This window comes from Malus sylvestris, chromosome 12, assembly GCF_916048215.2.
Source record: "Malus sylvestris chromosome 12, drMalSylv7.2, whole genome shotgun sequence".
NCBI lineage: Eukaryota > Viridiplantae > Streptophyta > Magnoliopsida > Rosales > Rosaceae > Malus > Malus sylvestris.
In genome coordinates, this window is record NC_062271.1 from 28,257,743 (window position 1) to 28,279,065 (window position 21,323).

At 36.9% G+C, this 21,323-nt stretch overlaps 4 protein-coding genes across 6 annotated transcripts in view; 1 reads left to right on the forward strand and 3 right to left on the reverse strand.

Moving 5' to 3' along the window:
- Positions 1-21,323, forward strand: part of LOC126594459 (ankyrin repeat-containing protein BDA1-like) — a 152,002-nt gene that overhangs the window by 10,849 nt on the left and 119,830 nt on the right. The gene's annotated exons all lie outside the window — the stretch shown is intronic.
- Positions 3,283-6,931, reverse strand: LOC126594478 (ATP-dependent Clp protease proteolytic subunit-related protein 3, chloroplastic-like). The gene is made up of 10 exons (XM_050260817.1): positions 6,512-6,931; positions 6,145-6,246; positions 5,698-5,820; positions 5,544-5,603; positions 5,000-5,096; positions 4,848-4,921; positions 4,530-4,583; positions 4,368-4,451; positions 4,155-4,282; positions 3,283-3,644 (listed from the first exon to the last, which is right to left on the reverse strand). The coding sequence occupies exons 1-9, from the start codon at positions 6,794-6,796 to the stop codon at positions 4,178-4,180; spliced, it is 984 nt and encodes a 327-aa protein (XP_050116774.1). The 5' UTR covers positions 6,797-6,931; the 3' UTR covers positions 3,283-3,644; positions 4,155-4,177.
- LOC126594483 (REF/SRPP-like protein At3g05500) lies at positions 7,618-10,046 on the reverse strand. Its single transcript, XM_050260823.1, has 3 exons — positions 9,809-10,046; positions 8,981-9,205; positions 7,618-8,319 (listed from the first exon to the last, which is right to left on the reverse strand). Exons 1-3 carry the CDS (start codon positions 9,848-9,850, stop codon positions 7,834-7,836), a joined length of 753 nt encoding a protein of 250 aa, XP_050116780.1. The 5' UTR covers positions 9,851-10,046; the 3' UTR covers positions 7,618-7,833.
- On the reverse strand, positions 14,484-15,256 carry LOC126594493 (rapid alkalinization factor-like). The gene has a single exon (XM_050260840.1). The coding sequence runs from the start codon at positions 15,040-15,042 to the stop codon at positions 14,683-14,685; it is 360 nt and encodes a 119-aa protein (XP_050116797.1). The 5' UTR covers positions 15,043-15,256; the 3' UTR covers positions 14,484-14,682.

Genomic DNA, 21,323 nt, shown 5'->3' on the forward strand with positions numbered 1-21,323 from the left:
CGTCGGCACAACGGGTGAATGCGAGTCTCAAATTTAAAGGAAAGTATGCATTGATAGTAAAACTCACAAAAACCTCGCTATGGTAAAACCTAAGGTAGGTAAAAATTCATAGACTAAGGAGAAAAGTGAGAAGTATGCATAATGTCTAAAACAAACTTCAAATATGACAAAAGTAGTGACCTCAACGGAGTATGATCATCCCATGATGGGTGCCTCATCAAAACCTCGTTAGGTAACAAAAATCCAGTGGAAAAATGCTCCTAATTGTAGGAAAAAAGTACATTAAGATTAAGTGAGTATGCTTCTGGATACTCCCCCTAAGTTAGATATAACTTCCAAATAAGAGAACTACAAGCAATTCAACTTAGAAAATTTACGCATACCGATTCCTTGGACGAGCTTCTGAAAAGTAGACTTGAGCAATGACTTAGTAAAGAGATCGGCCAGGTTATCCTAAGAACGGATTTGCTTGACTTCAATGTTCTGATGTTGTTATTGCTGGTGAGAATAAAAGAATTTCGGCGCTATGTGCCTGGTGTTGTTTCTCTTGATGTATCCATTTTTTAACTACTCAATACATGCGGCATTGTCTTCAAAGATGGTAGTAGGAAGGTTGAAGACGGAAGTATGACCATTAGTGCTTAAAATATGTTCCATGACTGCTCTCAACCAAAAGCACTTATGTGATGCTTCATGCAGAGCGAGAATCTCAGCATGATTCGAAGAAGTCGAACTCTCGTTACTAGCACAATGGTAAAATGCTGCACTTTTAAGGGATTTCTTACTACACAAGCAAGTAAACCAAAAGCGTTGAAACCAGGGTACTATTGAAATGACTGCTTTAAAATAGTAGTACACCAACTGCAGCAAAGTCGGGTTGCATGCCTCGCAATCTGCTTCCGGAAGAAACCAAAGCAATCTCTTGCGTAAACTCGGATCTTATTTTATGAAATATACCAAAACAATTTCTTACATGCCTCGCTAGCGCTATCCCGATGAAAAGAAGACGACCAAGGAAAACTCATAGTATAATGCAGTACACAACAAAGCAAAGTGAGACACGGCTACTTGGTACTGTAGAACAGATAAGGCGACCAAAGGAAAGCATATGGTAAGATTAAGAACCTTGAAAAGAGCATTGGCAAATGAAAATCTGGAACGTTGATTCCGCATTCGACACATCCAAGTAGTTGACATCTACTGCAACTTCCCCAAGATCATCTGACGACAGAATGAAAGATTGTTTTTGGTAATCTTCTGGAACTTGGCATCTCATAAGTTAAATCTTCGCACCTTCGCATGTAGCCCTTGCGTATTTACGTATTCGGTTATGAGATATCGATATATGATTCCGTCTGGACGGGCATCCAGCGCTACAAGAACACCTGAAAATCAACAAGCGGCATTACATAACTGTATGATAACCACTGAAGCTAATTTCTTTAAATTGGTTAGGCGAAGTTACCTGGTGCTGCCCAAGCTTTAGTTGAATTGCTTGGCAATGGAGCCAGCCAGACGATGTTTGGCGAGTTCATTGAATCGTCATAAGTCACATTCGACCCTGAAAGAGGTGATATTAGAACAACAGGTGTAACATAAATGTTTTGCTACAACGTATAACGAATTATAATTGCTTGATATGACTGAGGAACTAAAAATTTGAGGAAGAAGTTAGTAATCCTCAAAGGAGGATTTCAGTGTAGCTTATTTCTGATTAGTCACTGTGAAAGACAGAAGTTGAAGTTCCATTCTTTTCGATGCAAACCGCACTTTTGAATCGTTTCCCATATGGGGTTCTAGTAAGCTCGCATTGGTCCTCTTTCGATCCTTCAACATCAAGTGCCTGATACATATTAAACTAAACATCCTGCAGTTACAACTAGTGTACAGAAAACAGCAAGACAATCCACACACTACTTAAATTCATCATAATCTCAGTTCCATCTCCAAATTAACTAAAACCAAACACAATGAAGACTGATTTCGGAACAGTTGGCAATCATTCTGCAACAATTTATCAACATGCTACACAAAAGTTACAATTTTTCTCCAAATTTAAGCACAAAAGGCAATCACATCTATGACAAACCAGCAATTCTTTGGTTCCTAAGTAAATTAGAGTGTTAACTTGGATGTGCTCATAGGAACCTTCCCACTGCTATGTAACCGTTAGAGAGCTGATGCCATCACTTACTCTCTCATTCACAGCTTAACCGAGCGAATGTACAGAAACGTAGCTCTATGTCCAAAAATCTCAGAAACATCATATGTAAAAAAATAGAGTAGATGCAAGGGGTGGATGCTCAAACCAACAGCATCCAAAGTCGAAGGAGAGACTCGATTTAGCCAAGCCATCGGCTTCCATATGTTTTATTCCATGTAAATATGTTGGAGCTGAGAAACTTTGTGTGCGTTAACACACATTGATTATACACTTTGAAGGTTAAATGTAATACAAAATGAGTGGTAGAAGAGAGACCCCATGGAGAACATCGGGATACAGAATGTCATCCTTATCGAACATCAATCCGCTGCATATTGCATTCATCAATATCTGGAGGAATTATATATCAAAGCCCTCAAGCTTCTTGTCTCCCTTAACTGAAACGCTACTGTTCACATAAACAGAAGCTAGCATTAACCTGGACTTTCCGCGCCACGAACGGGAAGATACCTGAGCTTTCGTGTATCGATGTTATAGCAGACAACACGTCCATCAGTGGCAGCCATAAGACAACACAGTCCTATCATAGCCACATCCGACGACATTGATCCCTATCTACTCCATCATCGTCATCTGATTTCCTACTCGTTACTGCATGTGTCGCCTAGGGTAATCGTATTTCGTATTTCCCGCGCACCGGTAATGTTCGTGTTGTTGAGGACAGTATGCTGTTCGATGATGCTGGACGTCGAGGAACTGGAAAGCTGCATGGCCACGAAGCTAGGGCTATTGATCAAATTGTGCCACGACTTCTGAACGCATTTGAATCGCATAAGAAATTTCGGAGGCAGCCTCGACAGGATTTCCACCACCATGTCTTCCAAAAGTTTGAAAAATGTTGCCATTTCTTTGAGAAACAAAACAAATTAAACAGGAAGTTTCACATCGAAAAGACTTTGGTTTGTATAACTTCGATTTTTCACCATCGTAAGTTTCTTCGATGTGAAACTTTGTTTGGCAGTGACACATTATACACGGTACAAATTGGATTACCAAGCGTTTTGTCCGTCGAATTTTTCACTTGATCACTAGGTCATCCATCACCAAGACATCAAACATAAAAACTCAGCTTTCTTATTTTTGATAGGGAAAATAAAGACGAGGATTCATTCCGTCCTGCCAAAAACTTGACCAAGATAATATAGAACGTAAGAAAGTGTTGTCATTCTTCAACTATCAAAAAGTACATGTTTTTTGCACCCTTCAGATTTGTTCTGGAGGCAATTCAATTTGGCATCACTGTTCAATCTCTTCCTTCCAAACCTCGCAAGTAAACAGGTCGCTGTCTGGTTCCTTCCATCTTTATACTCCCCGCTAGACAATTTAGCGCTCTTTACATTAATGCTTCGACCCATAACCTAAGAGCCCCTGACAAGCAACCAACCATGTAAAAACTCCTACAGCATCCATGTGATAACTCCTACAACAAGAAAAGCATTCCGATCAGAAATCTAGCCGAAAGGATCTTGCTACCATAAACATTATGAACATACAGGAACCAAAACAATCTGCACAGTGTCTTGCAACTTTCTATTATAACCATGCTTTAATCTGTTGTTCATGTCGTTTTATTCAAATGCAAAACAGCCTGCCATGCGTATCTCATCAACAATCATACCCAGATACAACTAGGTAATGGCTTTGTAGCCTGTGCCTTCCGTATAATCTCTGCTGTGGAAATTCTGTTCGGATCACACCCAGAAAAATGTATGCATAAATACAACATTCTTCTGATCATGACTCAGGTTTCTAATCAATACATGGACGTTCATAACTTCATACCATTACCCTTAAACAAATGGAGAAACTCTACAACGTATACTAATCTCCCACTTAAAATAAACACTGATCGACCTGCCATGCCCGTGCACCTAATTATTACCGAGCCATGAATGACAGTTGTTAAATACTGAAGAAAAGGTTAACTCACCTATAATGACCACATTGCTTCCCTTAGAGACCACCAAGTTCATCTACAACTTTGACGCCAGCTGTCTTATCCCATTCCTCAGGGGAGGCTACATCTGCCATTATCTTTTCTTGACCACGCCAAAGGATCTGCACCAGGTATTGCCGCCCTAGAACAGTCAACTTTCCACAAATATTGAAAAAGGGTACATGAAGACTATGTCAAAGGACTTACCTTGTCAATCACCCCAAATTGTTTAGCAGTTGTAGAATCCATATAAAATGGTCTTCTCATCACCTTAGCAACAGCCTCCTCTGACTAATACAAAATAACACTATAGCATAAGTTCCCTACTTTTTGCTCGTACACTGATTAAATCTTATAAATAAAGCTTACATTTCCTGTGTGTTTGGCCAGAAGCTTTACGAGAATGTCCCTATTTGTGATTACCTGCAAAGTACTTCACACAATGTCAATGTTTACACAAATGCACAGAATAAATTAAATTCAAAAGATTGTTACAGAATTCACAGCCCCCCACAAAGTTTCTATCATTATATTTTGCATAATGAAAAGATAAAAAAGATGTGAATGAAACCCTTCTGTTTTGAATCCTCCAAATAAGTTCAGAGGCCAAGATAAAGAGGTGATGCACAAATATGTGATTAGGACTAGAACAATTAAATGGTGGAAAGAAATGAAAGAGGAATTCACCTCTTTTGCACGAATAAGAACGTCACTAGCAGGCATCAGTCCAGATGATGGGACACGAGGTTGCTGGATCATTGCTGAAGCAGGATTGAACGAAATTAATGAAAGTTTTAAAGATCTGAGATTGCAACCTTTTAAAGAAAAATGCGTCATACCTTTGGCATGTGGCATCATAAATCGTTTGCCTTCAGTTCCGGCTGAAAGCAATAGACAAGCTTGACCTATAGCAGCCCCAACGGCAACCGTATGTATCTGAATAAGCAAGAACAAGTATGTAATAAGGTAAAACGTACAACATTCATATCATAACCGAAAGCAAATCATTTCCCTACTTTCCAATGTCCAAATCCCTTCGCACATGTAGTTCAGAGAGTAGGAAGAGGAACATAAAAAAATCAATAAATCTGCATATAAAACTCGATATACACTACTACATAGAATTTATAAACCATCCCCACAATTTTCACTTTCACTGCATCCCAACTTTTTCACCACCAAATAATCACCACAAGCACCAATTACTAAAGCATCACATCGCACCACTGCTATGGTGCCACCACTTGCATATGGCATTATCTCCAACTTAACAAGAAACACCCCAAGTAGCTCCAAACCCACACCCAAAACACTAACATCATGGCCACCACCAAGTTAGAGCAAATAATTATGCAAAGTACAACAATTCTTAAAGAAAATCACCTCATTTTTCAACTGCATCATAGCATCATAGATAGCAAATCCCTCTGACTCCATGCCAACCTGAAAAATAAGCATTTGGAATACATTGATATAGATAATTGGTAGAGACATCATTTCATATGCATCTTACTTTGAACAGAAACACCAGACTTACGGTTTCACCATCATCACGAGTGGTTCCCGTCGAATTAATATAAATATATATTGGTTGTTTAGGATCCATCCATTGCAGATACATCAATTCCGCAACAATAAGCTCTGTTACTGCTGGCACTAACTGAAACATAAGAGCAATTTTCAACAGATTTCACAAAATGCACGAACAAAGTGACAATAAGATTGATTGAAACCTATTATGAATAGTTTAGTCATATCTTCCCCTTTTGAATTACCCCGAGAACACCCTCAACGCATACACTCGGAACCACTACTTTACCAAGAAAAACACTTCCCCATTTTGATTTTGCATCTCATCCCCGAAGACATGCTCTGGCCTACCAACTATCACCCCAATAACACGATAAGTACGAAAACACAGCAGAATTTGATACTTCCATAAGATGGCATCTACAACAACATAAATATTGGATTAAAAACTCACAGGCATGCCAATATAAACTATTCTTCCGTGGAGTAACAATGAGGGCAGGTCTGGAGGTGGCTTTCTGGGCCTATGCTCGTTGTAAGAAACCGATCTTTCCACCTAGTTCAAGCAGAATAACAAGTCAAATTTACAGTGAAAAAACCTGAAAATTCTACTAGCACTACCATATCATTAAAACCTATGCAAATAACTAATTGAAAATTAAAATTTTTGAACAAAAACCTGCTTAACCAATACAAAACTAAGATTCTTTCCATAATATCAATGGTACCCATCAAATTAATCTATAAATTTCACTTCAATCCTTCAAAAACATAAACAATTCATACTTTAAGTAAAAACTTAGAGAGAGAGAGAGAGGTACTTGGGCAGGAGTGGCCATGAGAATAGGTTCATCAAACACATCCAAGTAAGGGAGAGAGTCGGAATTTTGAGGCGGCCGGTTAAGCAAGGTTTCCGGGGACTTGGCAGCCACCGCAGCGAGCCTCGAAAGAAAGGGGTCCTTGGGGTTTATCGGAGGAATCGGGATTTTGGCCGTTGCTTTCGCTTTAACGGAACAACAAGCTGTGAACTTCCGAGCATTTCTGGGTCTAAACGACGACGTAGAAGCTGACGATATGGAGATTGGCAGCTGCAAACTGCTCGCCATTAGAGTACTTTTCTGGGGTTTTCCGGGTTTTCACTGCAGGAACTTGGTGGAGAAACTGAAGTGAAAGTTTTGAGATTGGTTCGTTGAAGTTGAAGGAAGAAGGGCTTCAAGCTTCGGGTTGGGAACTGTGGAGAAGAAGAAGTTGGGGATGTTGTTGTGGACTTGTGGGTCCCTTTCAGGCCCAGACAAATTTGGTGTTGACTGTTGAGTTCTTTTAGAGCCCACAAAATGGCCCAAAAATAAAATACTTGGCACCATGAACACCTCACATGCTTTTTGACGTGCATTTTTCACCTTGAGATTGCGTGGCTTATGCACAGATTAATGATTGTTTAAAAGTGTTTTTAAAATGATTCAAAAGTATTTTTAAACAAAATATTTTTGGATTCTAAAAGACATGAAGTGTTTTTTCAAGATTTGCTCGTGTTTTTACTAAATGTCGATCTCAAAAACATTTTCACCATAAGCAGTTTCAGTTATTTTATGAGCATTTCCAAACGAGTTTGTTAGTCGAGTGAAATTGTTCTTTTTTTTTTTTAATATTTTTAGAAGGGGTTTAAGTTTGAATTCTCAATCAAATAAAAGAAAAAGAAAGATTATAGTTTACAATCCATGTACTCTTGAACAAAGTTGCGTTTTGATTAATCATCCGAACATATAAATTTTTAAAAATGTTATAGTTTACAATTATGTTGGTGATTACAAACCAAAACTAGACATTACATTTCTAGGTCAAGGATCATTGGCCTACTAATCAGAATTATGTTTGGATCAATCGCCTCGAGTTACAAATTTTGAAGAAAATTTGTTGGAAGTTAACGTTATTTTAAATAACCTGCCCTTATATTAATGCAGAATAACTATTTTTGAGTACTAGTGACATCTTATACAAAAAATAATGTATTTTCTAATTAGTAAACATGTAATACATATTAAATATTTGACAGAGAGTAAAAAACTATGCCTAAAGGATGGCCCAAATTCTCACATAAAATCACAAACCCAAAGGGTAGAACAAAATCAACTCTGAAAATCCATCAATGAATGGCAACATCAGCTTCACCGTGGCTTGCAACCAAAGGCTCTGCTTCGGGCGCTTTCTCGGCGAAAACCATGGCGATTTTCTCTGTGGGAACCAAAGGCAGGTAGGAGGAGACCCGGTAGCCCTTCTCCGCAGTGCTCTGCACGGTCTGGTTGTACTTTTCGGAACAATATGCTGCGGTTGGTACAACAACATCAACCACCTTTGGGAGGACTTGATTCACCTTTCGCCATGCAGAAACAGCACACTGCTCGGCTTTTGGTTCGTACTTAGCATACAAGTCTTTGGCCGTGGGTTCGCACATAGAGTAGACAGACTTAGCACAGCTTGAGGCAGTGTCTACAACCCCGGCACGCTTAAGCTCAGAGGCAACCACTCGTGCTGCCTCTGGGGCCTTTTGAGCGGCGGACAGAGCTTTGGATGAGGCCTGCTTAACCACTGGTGGCACACGGCTGTCCAGCTTGGTAACAGACAGATCAACCTGAAGATATTCCAACATAATTAGCAACTTGCACAACGAAGCTTCGCACATTTGTAAAACAACCACCAATCTAATTAAGCTAGTATGAACTTGAAAATTAGATGCAACCATTGATCCTATCAAGGAACAAAACGCAGATGCCATAATTTAACAGCCCGACTTGGATTAACTCAATACAACTGAATGCGCCACACAATAATCCGAATACCATAAGACACATTGAAATCTACAAAGACAAGATGCAATTGATCAAGATGCACGATGAGGATCACATCCATACAATTAACACTTTTCGGGCTGGTTTGGTATTGTTGTGCTTTGAAAAAAAATTGCTTCTGTTGTGCTGTGAGAATAAACTCATTTTTGCTGCTTCACATTTTTAGCTTTTTTTCACCCAAAATTGTGAAAATAAGCTATTTTGAAGTGTTTACCAAACACATTTTTGAGCTCAGCTTTTTTTATACTCACTTTTTGTAAAAACACCTCAGTACCAAACCAGTACTTCAACAAACGTAATCTGTTTTTGTTAATCTACGTGGTTATTCTATTCTAGGTAATGAAGAACATTGTTATTCTTAACTCTTGGGTTCAAGAATTCCAACATAACTCAAGCGCCACAATAGCGCCAAAAAAGCCTTGAAACATGAAAAAATCAAAGTACCTTGCGATCCACAAAGGTGAGGAGGTGAGCAGGGATATCATGGTACTTGTCGTAGACAGGTCCAACAACGGTCTTCACTGTTCCCTCCACGGACTCAACGCCAGGCTTCAAGGGCCCTGACCTTTCCTTGGCATAACCGTAAAGGTTTGTGAAGCAAACCTCGGCATAAGCTGCAGCCACTTGAACAAATTGGAGGTACTTGAGCCTCTGTTCCTCCTCCGCAGTCTAAAAAATTACAAACACATATCAATAAATACTAACACATAATTCTTTGTTTATCTATTTAAGAAATTGATAAGAACAAAGGGAGCAAATTACAAAACTTGGGTAATTCACTATTTCTTAAAATCCGCATATATTTTCTGTTCCAAACTTTCTAGGCAGCCAAACACTCCCAATCCCAATCACAAATGAACAAAGCAATATCATAAAGGTTTATGGCAACTGCTACTCAGCCTAAATACTTTTACCACAATCAAATTTCTGGGCAGCCAAACACTGTCAAACTCCAAAAAAATGAACGAAGAAATTACAAAACATGGTTATTTCTTAAAACCCAACCCCATGATATTATAAATTCCAAAATTTTCTGTGTAGCCAAACACTATCAAACTCTACCAAAAATGAACAAAGAAATTGCTTACAACGACAAAAGGGGAAATTTCAGAACTTGGGTATTTCTCAAAATCATATCTCAAAACCCCAAGATGTTTTCAATTCCAAAATTTTCTGGGCAATCCAAACACTACAAATCTCTACCAAAAACCAAAAAAGAAATAACATAACCAAAAAAAAAAAAAGGAAGAAGAGAATTTTGATGGTCCATACCATCTGTTGCTGCACCTGCACGCTCAAATCTTCCTGGGCCATAACCGAATACTTTCCTTTCTCGTTGGTTGGAACTGAAAATTGAAGGTAATGATTGGGTTTCGCTGTAATTTTGTTGGAGATTTGGAGGACGATGACTAGGGTTTTATAGGAGGAAGAAAACCGAATATTGATTCTTAGCGCTTAAGAAATGATCGGTGGCGAAGCCAACCAACATCCAACTCCGCGTGAAAGTTGGTTATGTTTGGCGTCAACGTTGCGCCGTTGACTACTTGGCGAATACGAAGCGGGAACTAACACCGTTAACGGGAACGCCGTGAGGGGATTTTTTGGTTTTCGTGTGATGGATAACGGAGACGGGAAGAAGGACGGGACTTGGATTCTCTGCCCTCAAATTTTGGTACCCTCTCCGTGCCCTCCTGTTTTTGTGGTCACGGTTAAGCTACGTCAACATTTTATATTAATATTTCTTTTTGTTTTATTATTTTTATAAAAAAATAATATAAAATATTAACGTGGCTTAACCGTGACCACACAAAACAGGAGGGCACGGAAAGGGCACCGAAATGGGAGGGCAGAGAATCCAAGTCCAGAAGGACGTTTTGGATGTTTCGGCGGTGGGGCGACTTCGAGAAGGTTCTTGGAACTTACTTTATGGCCCACTGAGTCAAGGTGGATTAGGTTTCAATATAATATGAGGCCCAAATTATATGAATATAGACTTTTTTTTTTTTTTTTTTTTAACAAACGATATTATCTACATTATAAAAAAAGAGGATAAACTTAGTCTCACAATAATACTAGCAATAATGTAATACAAATTCGCCTTTGGCGAGAATTAAACCGAAAATCTCTTACTTGCAAGTAAAAAGGAATATCACACCGTAGTACTAAGTGGCAATATAGACAATGTTTTAAATGAATAACTATTAAATACATTTTCGATATGGCTGATATTGTATCATTATGTTGATAGCAGAATAGTCTCAAATAGTCTTAGGGAAAGATCAGTACCATGCTACCAATTCTCGCCAGTCGTACTTTAATCATTGTTCAATCTATTTATTTTCACCTTCGCCTTATTGTGAAGTTTTGAAAATTAAGGTAAAACTTTGCGTTGAGATTCTTGAGGGTAAAACCCTATTTGACAATGTTTTGGGCCTCAGTACTATATTTTTCACTTATTTTTTTTAGTTTTCGACTTAAATATTCTATTAAATATACATTTGTTGCTCAATCAATCATAAATCCAATTCTTTGACAAATAAAGAAAAAAAATCATAAATCCACTTCCAAATGCCTTATAAAGATCTCCTTAACGATCAATAAAATATTTCACAAAAATAAATAATTTGTATTTTTGACAAAAAAAATTGTTTGTTAACACTCATGGTCGTGCTAAATCATCTTCAATATATTTATTTTTACCTTCGCCTCACCGTGAAGTTTTGAAAATTAATGTAAGACTTTCCATTGGTATTCTTGAGGGTGGAACCCCTTTTTGACAACGTTTTGGGACTCACTACTATATTTTTCATTTATTTTTTTTGTTTTCGGTTTAAATATTCAACTAAATATACAATTGTTGCTCAATAAATTATCAAACTGTTTCCAAATGCGTTACAAATTTCCTTAATGGTCACGGAAAATATTTCGCTAAAATAAAAAAATTGTATTTTTGACAAAAAAACGCGGGTTAACACCCACAAATTGTTTTCATTTTTACTTTTTGAAAAAGCATGCCTTCGGTCTGTAATTCAAAACTTGAAAACCCATGTAATAAATTGATTCAGAAGAGTAGTTGATTTTATTCTCGTTCATTCTCTCTTATATTCTTTAATTTCTCAATTCAAAGCTTCCTCATTTCAAGTACGTAAATATGTCATAAGTTGGGTATAGGTGTAACTAAAACAAAAAAAAAAAAACCTATTTACCATTTCATTTACAATTCAAAATAAAACTTTGGAGACTTGTTCTGTTCAATTTGTCCCAAAAGAATCCCCTTTTTCCACCGTGAACAGGTGAAAAAAAAGATATCATTTGTCCTATTGGAGGCTTTTGCAGTGTGCTAGGACACGGTTTGATACACAAGTGTCATAACATAAGTGGTTAAATACTTGATAAAAAAAAATTTCACCACTTATATTATAACACTTAGTGTGCCGGACAATGTTCCAAACACATTGAAATTTTTTATCTATTGGTGAGGGATGTGATGGAGGACCTAAAATCATTTCACAACCCAACAGAACACCACACACACCTACAAAACATAAATTTTAAATCATGGGGATCATATCATCTTTTGATGACATAGCTCCCATAACAATTGAGCTAAAATTTTCAATTGCTTTCATACACTTACTTGGAAGAATTTAATCTGCAGCTTCAAATTATATTGAAACAGATAGGTGCAACTGTGACCTTCTGACTTATGAGTTATGAGACCATTATTATTGGTTGGACAAGATTGTAGACCTTGTACTCAAGTACAAAATCTACTTTGTCAATGCAGTCAAAGATAACTCTATAAAGCGGTGATATTTCAAGTCAACAACACATCGTAAATAAATAAAACTATAACAAATAGTAGTACATGATTGGCTTGAGATATCTCCAACGTTCTGGTTGGTAAGTTTGAATCAAAATAGCATATGCAATCCATGTATGAAATTTGAGAACTTTGTGGAAGTATTTCAAACCCATCATGCGTTGATATTTGAATACTATTCAAAGCAAAGAACTCGAAAGAATAAGGAAAAACAGTGTGGAATATCAAGTTATTAATAATTCATAAAAACAACTTTAAATCAAAAGAGATCCTGCAAAAGGGGCCAGAGGCAAACAGAAAACAAAAAAATTCTCCACCATTAGATTGAACCTATCTATGAATTTTTAACCCTTTTGCAAATTTACTTTGTCACTTGCTTTGGTTTATGTCTCAATATAACCCCCCCCATTCTTTGGTTTTCCTTTTTCTTGTTTGAGAACAAAAGGAGAAGTCAGCAGTGACATTGAAAAGAGAATTTCTCTATAATTAAGATTAGTTTGAAATTGCTTTTAGAATGACTGAAAGCACTTTCTAAACGAAGTATATAACTGATGTTTCAATCATCTTAAAAACATTTGAAACCCAAAACATTTTTTTATAAGGACTTTCAATCATCTTAAAAGCATTTATAAATGGAATTCGGGCTGGATCCTCTTTGTGAGGATCTCAGAGATCCGTGAATCATGTCCGTTTATCGTATATCGTGCGATCAGAAATCATTTTAAATATTTTTATTTAAAATTTAATACAAACATTACTTATGTGAACACAGAAAATTCCTGAAACGAAAACGACAAGAACAACGTGCACAAACAAATATTAAGTATTTGTGATGATTTTGGGTTACAATCTCTCTCAAATTTGATCCTCTGATTCGATCTCCGTAAGGTGTGTATTTGTGGATGTACGATTGATCCAAAGGGCCGTTGGGCTTGATCTAAGGATGAACGTTCTTCAAGGGCCGTGGACTTGATCTTGAAGGTGGATTTGAGCGGATCTTCAAATGGGCTTTTGGGCTTGATCTTTGAAGAACAGTGATGAACGGATCTCCAAGGGCTTTTGGGCTTGATCTTGAAGAACAGTGATGAACGGATCTTCAAGGGCTTTTGGGCTTGATCTTGAAGAACGGTTGGATGTGTGGATTTGTCGACGTTGTTGATCCAAAGGGCCGTTGGGGCTTGATCTTGGATGAACGGATGATGAACGATGATGCTTTCTTCAAGGGTCGTCGGGGCTTGATCTTGAATTGGTGGAAGTTCTTCAAGGGCCTTTGGGGCTTGATCTTGGAAGAACGATGAACGAGGAACGAAGAACACTTTCTTCAAGGGCCGTCGGGGCTTGATCTTGGAAGAACGATGAACGAAGAACGAAGAAGGCTTTCTTGATTCTTCGGGAACCTGGATGCTTGAGAGCTTCGGAGTTTCAGAGCTTCAGAGCTTCAAGGTGTAATCTGAATTGGTCCCTTAAATGAATGAAATGGGCTTGTATTTATAGAATTTTCCAATGCCTAATTTTGAATATAATATCCCAGATGAAATAAGTCGTTTCTGCCAGGTGTTGACACGTGTCCTATTTGATGACTTTTCCAACTCATTTCAATTTTCGTTGAGTCACACGCTACGTGTAAAATTTATGTAATACATGAGCGTTGACACTTTGATTTATCGGTCAACATTTATTTACGAAATTTCGATGTCTACAACTTAACAAAAACCGATCGTAAGATATACAATGAACGAACATAATTCATAAATTCCTAAAATCTTCGTCAAAAAGATCCGGAGAGGATCATGTTGATTCTAAATGAGTACTAACACTCTTAGCACTACATCCAATCAAACACAAGTCCCCAAAAGATGCAAACTTTTATGAACAAATATGATCCATCATCTTGAATAATTTTCGATCGTGACAAGGATTTGTTGGACATGAAAAATGTGAGGAGGGGGGGGGGGATAATCAAGCAACATTGTGTTTGACAACTAACTTCAATCTAAATCGTCTCAAATTTTTTGTGCAGAACGTTCGTTCCATAGCGAGACTATCTAATAAACCATATGGTACTCTAGAAAACTAATTAGAGCTTAAATTGTTCACCACATCTCCCTCCAAGAGCGACTAATATATCAATAAGGGTTCATTCGATAGCCAAAATCTATAAAATTTGAAGAAAAAGAATACCAAATTGTTCAATTTTACAAGAGACATTGCAAAATATGATGTGATAACATCAATATTTCCATTAATTAATAAAAAAAAACAATGACACATCCCCTCCAATTCCAAATGAACCAAAATAAAAAAAACAAAAAAAGGTTAAAAATTAACTCCTGCACCTCGTGATGGCGCTGCAGCCGCGGCTGTAGGGGTTGGACTGGGCCCCGGGCTGGCAATTGTAGTAGGAGGCGCCGCGCCTGGAGCAAGGCACGGTGTTCCTCTGCAGTGCACCGTAGCTGATGTAGTTGCTGGTGGCTAAGATGCGACGGCTGAACTCTGAGTCCATGTCAAACTCCAGCTCATCGTTCCCTGCAGCTAAGGCGCACTCGGCTATGGAGCCCTTGCAGGCTGACTTGGCGGCGGCGGGTATCCAGGAGAGGTGGTGGTGGTCCTCACTTGACGAACCCACCACCAATATTGAGGCGCAGATCAGCAGGAGGAGAGAGAAACTGTGCAGACTAGCCATTGCTGCCCAAATAAGAAGCTTTTCACTCTCACTATTTCTTTATTGCTTCTCTTCAAAGTTGAATGTTTTCTGATTCAGCTGCTTAATAATCTTTGTATTTTAATTTTGAATTTCTTGATCTGTGTTTGCGTTTTGTTTGTTGATTCTCTTCACCAGTGAGCCGAGAGAGAGAGAGAGAATAGGAGAGAGAATGGAGAGAGCAAACTAGACAAGGACTAAACCTCAGTTAAGAACTTATAAGCGGGCAGTTGCCAACAAATGACATTGGTATTAGTTCTTATTTACAGTGGTGCCCCTTTGATATTTATTTAATTATTTTTGCTCCTGCAAAATGTCAAGCTTACATTTAACTAAAACTACGGAGAGAATTCGAATTCGGGTGTACAGATGCCCTTTCATCCTGACCGATGTGGCTACCTTCATGTAAACTTTTTTCGAATTCAGCATTGAATTAAAAGCCATTTACGAGACAGAAAACATACTAACTCAACCACAATAGAAACAAGGGTAAATTATATAGTAACTCATCAAGTTTGAGGTCTATTACAATCTCATATAACAACTTTAAAACATTTCACTTTCATACATCCACTACCATTTTATTTCAAAATAACACATCCGTTAGATTTTTCATCTATTAGTCTGTTAAAAGCTGATGTGGCTACCACATTTGTGCTAATGTGGCTGCCACGTGGATTTACCCACAAATGATAACCCCCCTCCCCACCTGCTGAGACGGGATTTGGGTTTTTTTTTTTTTTCTTCTTTCTTTTCTTTTTGGGTTGCAGGGAAGAAGATGGAGATGGGGGATATGGAGGGTTGTGGGGAGAAGAGAGGAGGATGAGGGAAGGTTTAAGTTTTTTTTTTAATTTTAATATTTAGAAGATTTAGGTTTTTTTTTTAAAAAATTAAATTTTTTTTTTTTGCCACGTGGTAACCACATCAGCACAAATGTGGTAGACACGTCAGCATTTAACAGACTAATGGATGGAAAATGTAACATAGGTGTTATTTTGAAATAAAATGGTACTGGATGTATGAAAGTGAAAAGTTTTAAAGTTGTTGTATGAGGTTGTAATAGACCTTAAACATGATGGGCTACTATGTAATTACCCTAGAAACAACCATAATAATTTAAGCTAATTGCTTGACTAGACTGTAGTTGTAGGATTGTAGCACAACTTTTCTTTAGCATTTATGGAGATAGAGAGTTCAGTTAAGCCACACAATCAGCAACCGAACTTGGTATCAAATTCCTCATCTACGAAATTTGAACCTAAAACCTCTCACTTACAAGTAAAAATGAATATTATCAGACCGTTATACTGAGTGGCAGTACAATAATATTAATAATTCATTTTAAACCAAATCCATAAAACCAATGGCAAATATAGTAATTACAAGTAAAATCATATGCACATTCATAACCCAGCCTACTAATTAATATTCAACCTTTGTTGACTGGTTGTGCCACTGTCTCTAGCTCTCTCTTAAAAAATGGAGATTAGAGAGAGAGAGTGGGTGTGTATTAATAAAATATAATATGGAAGAGGGAACGGCATCTAGGGTTTACATTACACCTATCCCAAGTGGCCAACTCCACCAAAGAATCGTTAACCTATGCACGTTTTCTCCTTCCTATCCTACCTGTTTCTCTCCTTTATTTATTTATTTACTTTATAATTTATTTATAGGATAGATTCGTGGCATCGCAGATTTATAATATTTTTCACACAAATTTTTGTATGATTTATTCTGAAATGTATTTCAACAATTTGAATCATTTATTTTTTAAATTTTCTCTCAAAGATCATGACATCCAAATTTAAAATAATATGACAATTAGAGTAAAGGCTTAGGATTTCTTTTTATAATCGTATTCGTCTAATTTTTTTCATTACGAATGAATGTTTAGCGGTTTTTGATACGTCTAAATTTTTGTAAACACGATTTATGAATGATGTTCTAAAGATAAACTGTTCGGATCGTTGTAATACATTATGAAGTGGGTTCCACAAAAGATTGTGTCAAAACTGTATAAAAAAAGTGATGTTACAGATCCGACACCCCTTTATTTATTTGATAGTTAATTTATTTATTATTTTATCAGTGAGTAACAGCAAGTCTTCTTTCTCCATCCCATTGGCGTCATCCTTCCTTTTTATGAACATAAGCGTCATCCTCCATTATTCTGCCCTTTCTGACTTTGTATTACTTTTTGGTTCTAACATAACCGTCCCCCATTTTACTCTTCTTGTTTTTCCTCCATTATTTAATTTACCAAATCCAATATATCAGTTGAATCCTTCCAACATAAAGGAAAAAGGAAAAAGAAATTTGGGTTGGATCCACGCACAAAGGTTGAAATAGTTTTTCTTCATGCGTATGCCATTGACATTTGTAAAGTGAAAGCTATTACTCGAGCGGATTGCAACGCAATTGATTAAGAATATTTAATTATGCATAAGAGGTTTTGTGTTCAACTTCATCTTGTTTGTGTTCTAATTTATAAGAGTATACATTCAATCCGTACTCTTAAGTTTATTGTTCATAATAAAGGGTATAGGTCTTCCCCAGATATCATTGTTCAGAGCACAAAGACTAATCAATCAAGACCACTTAAATTGAAATTAACGGTTCTCATTAACTCATTACGCTGGCTCTTTTTATTCAAAACAAAAATTATTCAGAACTCTCTTCCACACAAACCAAAAGCCCGTATTTTATGATCCATATACTCGAAACAATAATGTCTAGATAGGAATCATAGGATCAAATAGCACAATAAAGTTGAATTAAGCACTATTTCCTTTCTTTTCGATAAAGCTATGCAGATTCGATTCTATGTTTGTTATTGTTTTAAATTAAATACCCGCGCTTTTTTATCATTGAGCTACTGGATTTGAAAGGAGCAACGGATAGTGTGTTTAAATTAAATACGTGCGGTAGCCGTTAGATAGGTCGTGGGCCCGCCGCAGATCGCGAGGACGGTGTTTGCGCGTCCCAATACCAGATCCTCAGTTCTCCTCAAGCCAGCTGGTCCCTTACCAATCCGTTCCCCCTAGCCCCATATTTTTAAGAGATTTCTTTCCCCAAAGTATACTATTATATTCTACTTTTTTTCTAATAAATAATTTATGCAGTTTTATAATTAAAGCCCTCTTTCCTTACGATTCATGATCCTTCCCTCGTCATTTTTTTAATTTTGTTTCTAGAAGTGAACGTTTTTTTAGTAAACAAATTCAAAAGTTGTAGTTAAAGATAAGATGAGGATATTCGGGTAAAGTAAAAGTGATGATAAAAAATAGGTTAAGATGGTTTGAACATGTGAAATGAAGACTTACATGATCTCTGGTTAAGAAATACGATTATAAAGTAGTCTCAGGGCAAAGAAGACCGTGAAAGACTTGGAAAGTGACTTTAAGAAAAAATATAAAGTACTTAAAGCTAACGAAATACCGAACGCAAAACTAAACTCAGTAGAATTTAGCATCTATACAGTCGACCGTGCTTAGTAAAGTAAGACTTTGTGGTTGTTGAAGCAACATTTTTTTAATAAACAAATTCAAAGGTTGTAAAGGACAAGGGACATTTTCACAGATGGACAGAAGTGCCCTGGCCTCAAGTATCCTGATATTTTTTTACCCACAGGGAGATGAAAACCCCAAATTATTATCAATGGTTTTTTTTTAAAGAAAAATTAATGAAAAATGTTTAAATATTTTGAGTTTTAACTATAAAGACAAAATAAAGGGTAAAGTGAATAGTATTAAGATTAACTTTTTAGTAAAAATATGATCTTTCGTTAAAATGAAAGAGAACTTTTCGTTAAAGTTCTTCTTTTATAATTAATATCTAAAATTAGGTCCAGGTCCAGGTGCTAAAAAGCACATGAGAAATCCACAACCTGCAATCCATACACGCCGAAAGATCAAAAGGAAAGAGCAAATAATAACATCCTGGCATGTAAGCTATATGTTCAGGCATCATGCTGACATTAACGAGAAAAACGCAAATTACCCCAAACTCCTTGAGATAACTAGCCAACTAGGTGTAAGTGTGTCCTACCTGCCCGTTTTTAAGATTTCACAATCAACAACTTTTGAAAGGTCCTAAATTGAATGAGCAATCCAAAGAAATTAAGGTCCTAAATTGGAGACGGACTTTTCAGATGTCACAGTGACAGTATTTCAAACTAATAATAAACTTCTTAAACCGAGTTTCTACATCATGTATTGTGTGTTCTCTATGGATTCATGGCCATGAGTAAAATGAATAATGAATAAGATATTCCCACTTGGCATTTCTATCGGCTGTCTCAGCAATATTGCAGTTAGAAGGCAGAAAATCACTGCAACTGAGTCTTTCCTATCGTCTTCGTTACCAGTCGTCAGGAAAAACCATCTCAAGACAGACAGAAATTCATTAGGGGTCCTATAAGCTGCTGCGTGATAGTGATGAATCAAAGTCCCCGTGCGTGAATTCTTGTTCCAACCCCACCAATTCTATGACCTATTTCGTACGAGTTCGGTAACTTTGACACCAAGAAATCGTTTCACAGTTTGAATAGAATGACATTACCGTTTCTGATCTAATTGTGGATGACTTCATATTATTTACATAGGATAATCACTCAAAGAAAAGCACAAAGCAGCCTTGCTCAATAAGTAAAGCCAATAAAGCATGTCGTTGAAGAAGAAAGATGGACTTACAACATGAGAAAGAAAAGAAATTTGGCCAACCATCACTGCAGCCACGAATCTTACTGTAGTACGGTGGTGTTGCTTGAATACAAAGGTCATTCTCTTCATCCTCATCACTGTCGTCTTCATCTGCATCTACCCAGTTACTAGGATGGTGCTGTGAAAAACCACCGCCGTTAATTTGTGACCCTTCTGATAGCACCAAACTGCACAAAGCTTTAGTTACTACAGTTGTATAAAACAAGCAAGATTAACCTAAATATTTTCTTACATACCTCTAGGTTCTTCCATGCGATCATTTTCTTCAGGGTGGCAGCTAGAATGACGAGTCAAGAGAATGATTTTGAAATCAAATGAAGAATAATATTTCGTCAAGCAATGACTTTGTTTACGACAAAATCACTTCTAGCATAAGAGCTGTAATGAAGAACCAACTCAAAAAAATGAGAGTGATTATCAAAAGAAACACCTGATATGTGATTCTTCGGAAACCCGCTACTATTATATACAAACATCGATGTCAAACAAACCAAAAGAAGGAGATTTTGACCCTGATTAAGAGAATTGGGCGGGAGTTACTAGGCCCAGGTGGGTATTTACTTAGTTGGGCTTGTTGGGTTATAGGCCCATCTCACTTTATAAAGCTTGCATTTGATTTTGAAAGAAAAAAAAATTACAAAACTTTACAAGCTTAGATTTAATTAAAATCCTTATAATTCTTATAAGGAGAAAAGTTCTTAGAAACCTATAGAATAGTTTTTAGAATTTTTCGAACATTTTGCACCCGCGACCTAATCATTGATTCATCAAGGGTTCCACATGTATCAACCGTTAAAGTTTAAGCGTTGAAAGTCACTCACACACGCGTGAGCGACTAATCGTAGCATACCTTTAAGTTTTAATCGTATGAGTTGAAATTGACAAACTTCAGTAATCATCTTGAGACTAAACTCTTTAACAGTTTACAACTTAAACATCTTAGTAGCTAGAAGAAACAAAGTAAAAATGATTGAGAGTAGCCTAAACCACGAAAATAATTGGGGGACGGTAATACGAAACTAACCCACCCAATAATGAAGTATTTATACTCAAACTTTTCGTAGAAGACTTATATAAAACAGTTTACCATCACATGATATGTCAATCTTATAACTTAGTTTTTCTTTACATGTCAATACAATAATAGTAAATTTATTTTATATAAGTTACTCGTAACAATGATGTGATTTGTTATTAACTTGGAAGCTGACCCATTTGATTCCTGACCTTTGCGTTTATGTGATTCTGAATGTGACGAGGCTGCTGTTTCAACTCCTCAGTGGTCCATTACCTTTGCGTAAATCTCATTTCTCAACACAGCAAGCAAACGCAAGCCTCCAACTACTTATTTATTTATATGCAAAAGAACACTTAAATTAAATAGAATGACCACGATTACAACCAGTTCTTATACAATCAAATAAAAAAGTTATGTGAACCACACTCAGAAGAGATCTATTCCAAATATGAAGGCTATTATGACGAAAGCCAGTACTTGTAACAGCGCCCGTAAAAAACTTCGCTTCTTAAAACACATGC

Bases quoted from the DNA above. Each gene is read 5' to 3' on its own strand.
- LOC126594493 (XM_050260840.1), bottom strand. From the start codon at position 15,042: ATGGCTAGTCTGCACAGTTTCTCTCTCCTCCTGCTGATCTGCGCCTCA.
- LOC126594478 (XM_050260817.1), bottom strand. From the start codon at position 6,796: ATGGCGAGCAGTTTGCAGCTGCCAATCTCCATATCGTCAGCTTCTACG. The intron at 5,097-5,543 runs GTGATTTTCTTT...TTGCTTATTCAG, and splicing joins TGATGCAGTTGAAAAATGAG to ATACATACGGTTGCCGTTGG. The intron at 4,584-4,847 runs GTGAATTCCTCT...AGTACTTTGCAG, and splicing joins TTCTTATTCGTGCAAAAGAG to GTAATCACAAATAGGGACAT.
- LOC126594483 (XM_050260823.1), bottom strand. From the start codon at position 9,850: ATGGCCCAGGAAGATTTGAGCGTGCAGGTGCAGCAACAGATG. The intron at 9,206-9,808 runs GTATGGACCATC...GTAATTTTTTAG, and splicing joins TGCAGGTGCAGCAACAGATG to ACTGCGGAGGAGGAACAGAG. The intron at 8,320-8,980 runs GTACTTTGATTT...GAATATCTTCAG, and splicing joins TCACCTTTGTGGATCGCAAG to GTTGATCTGTCTGTTACCAA.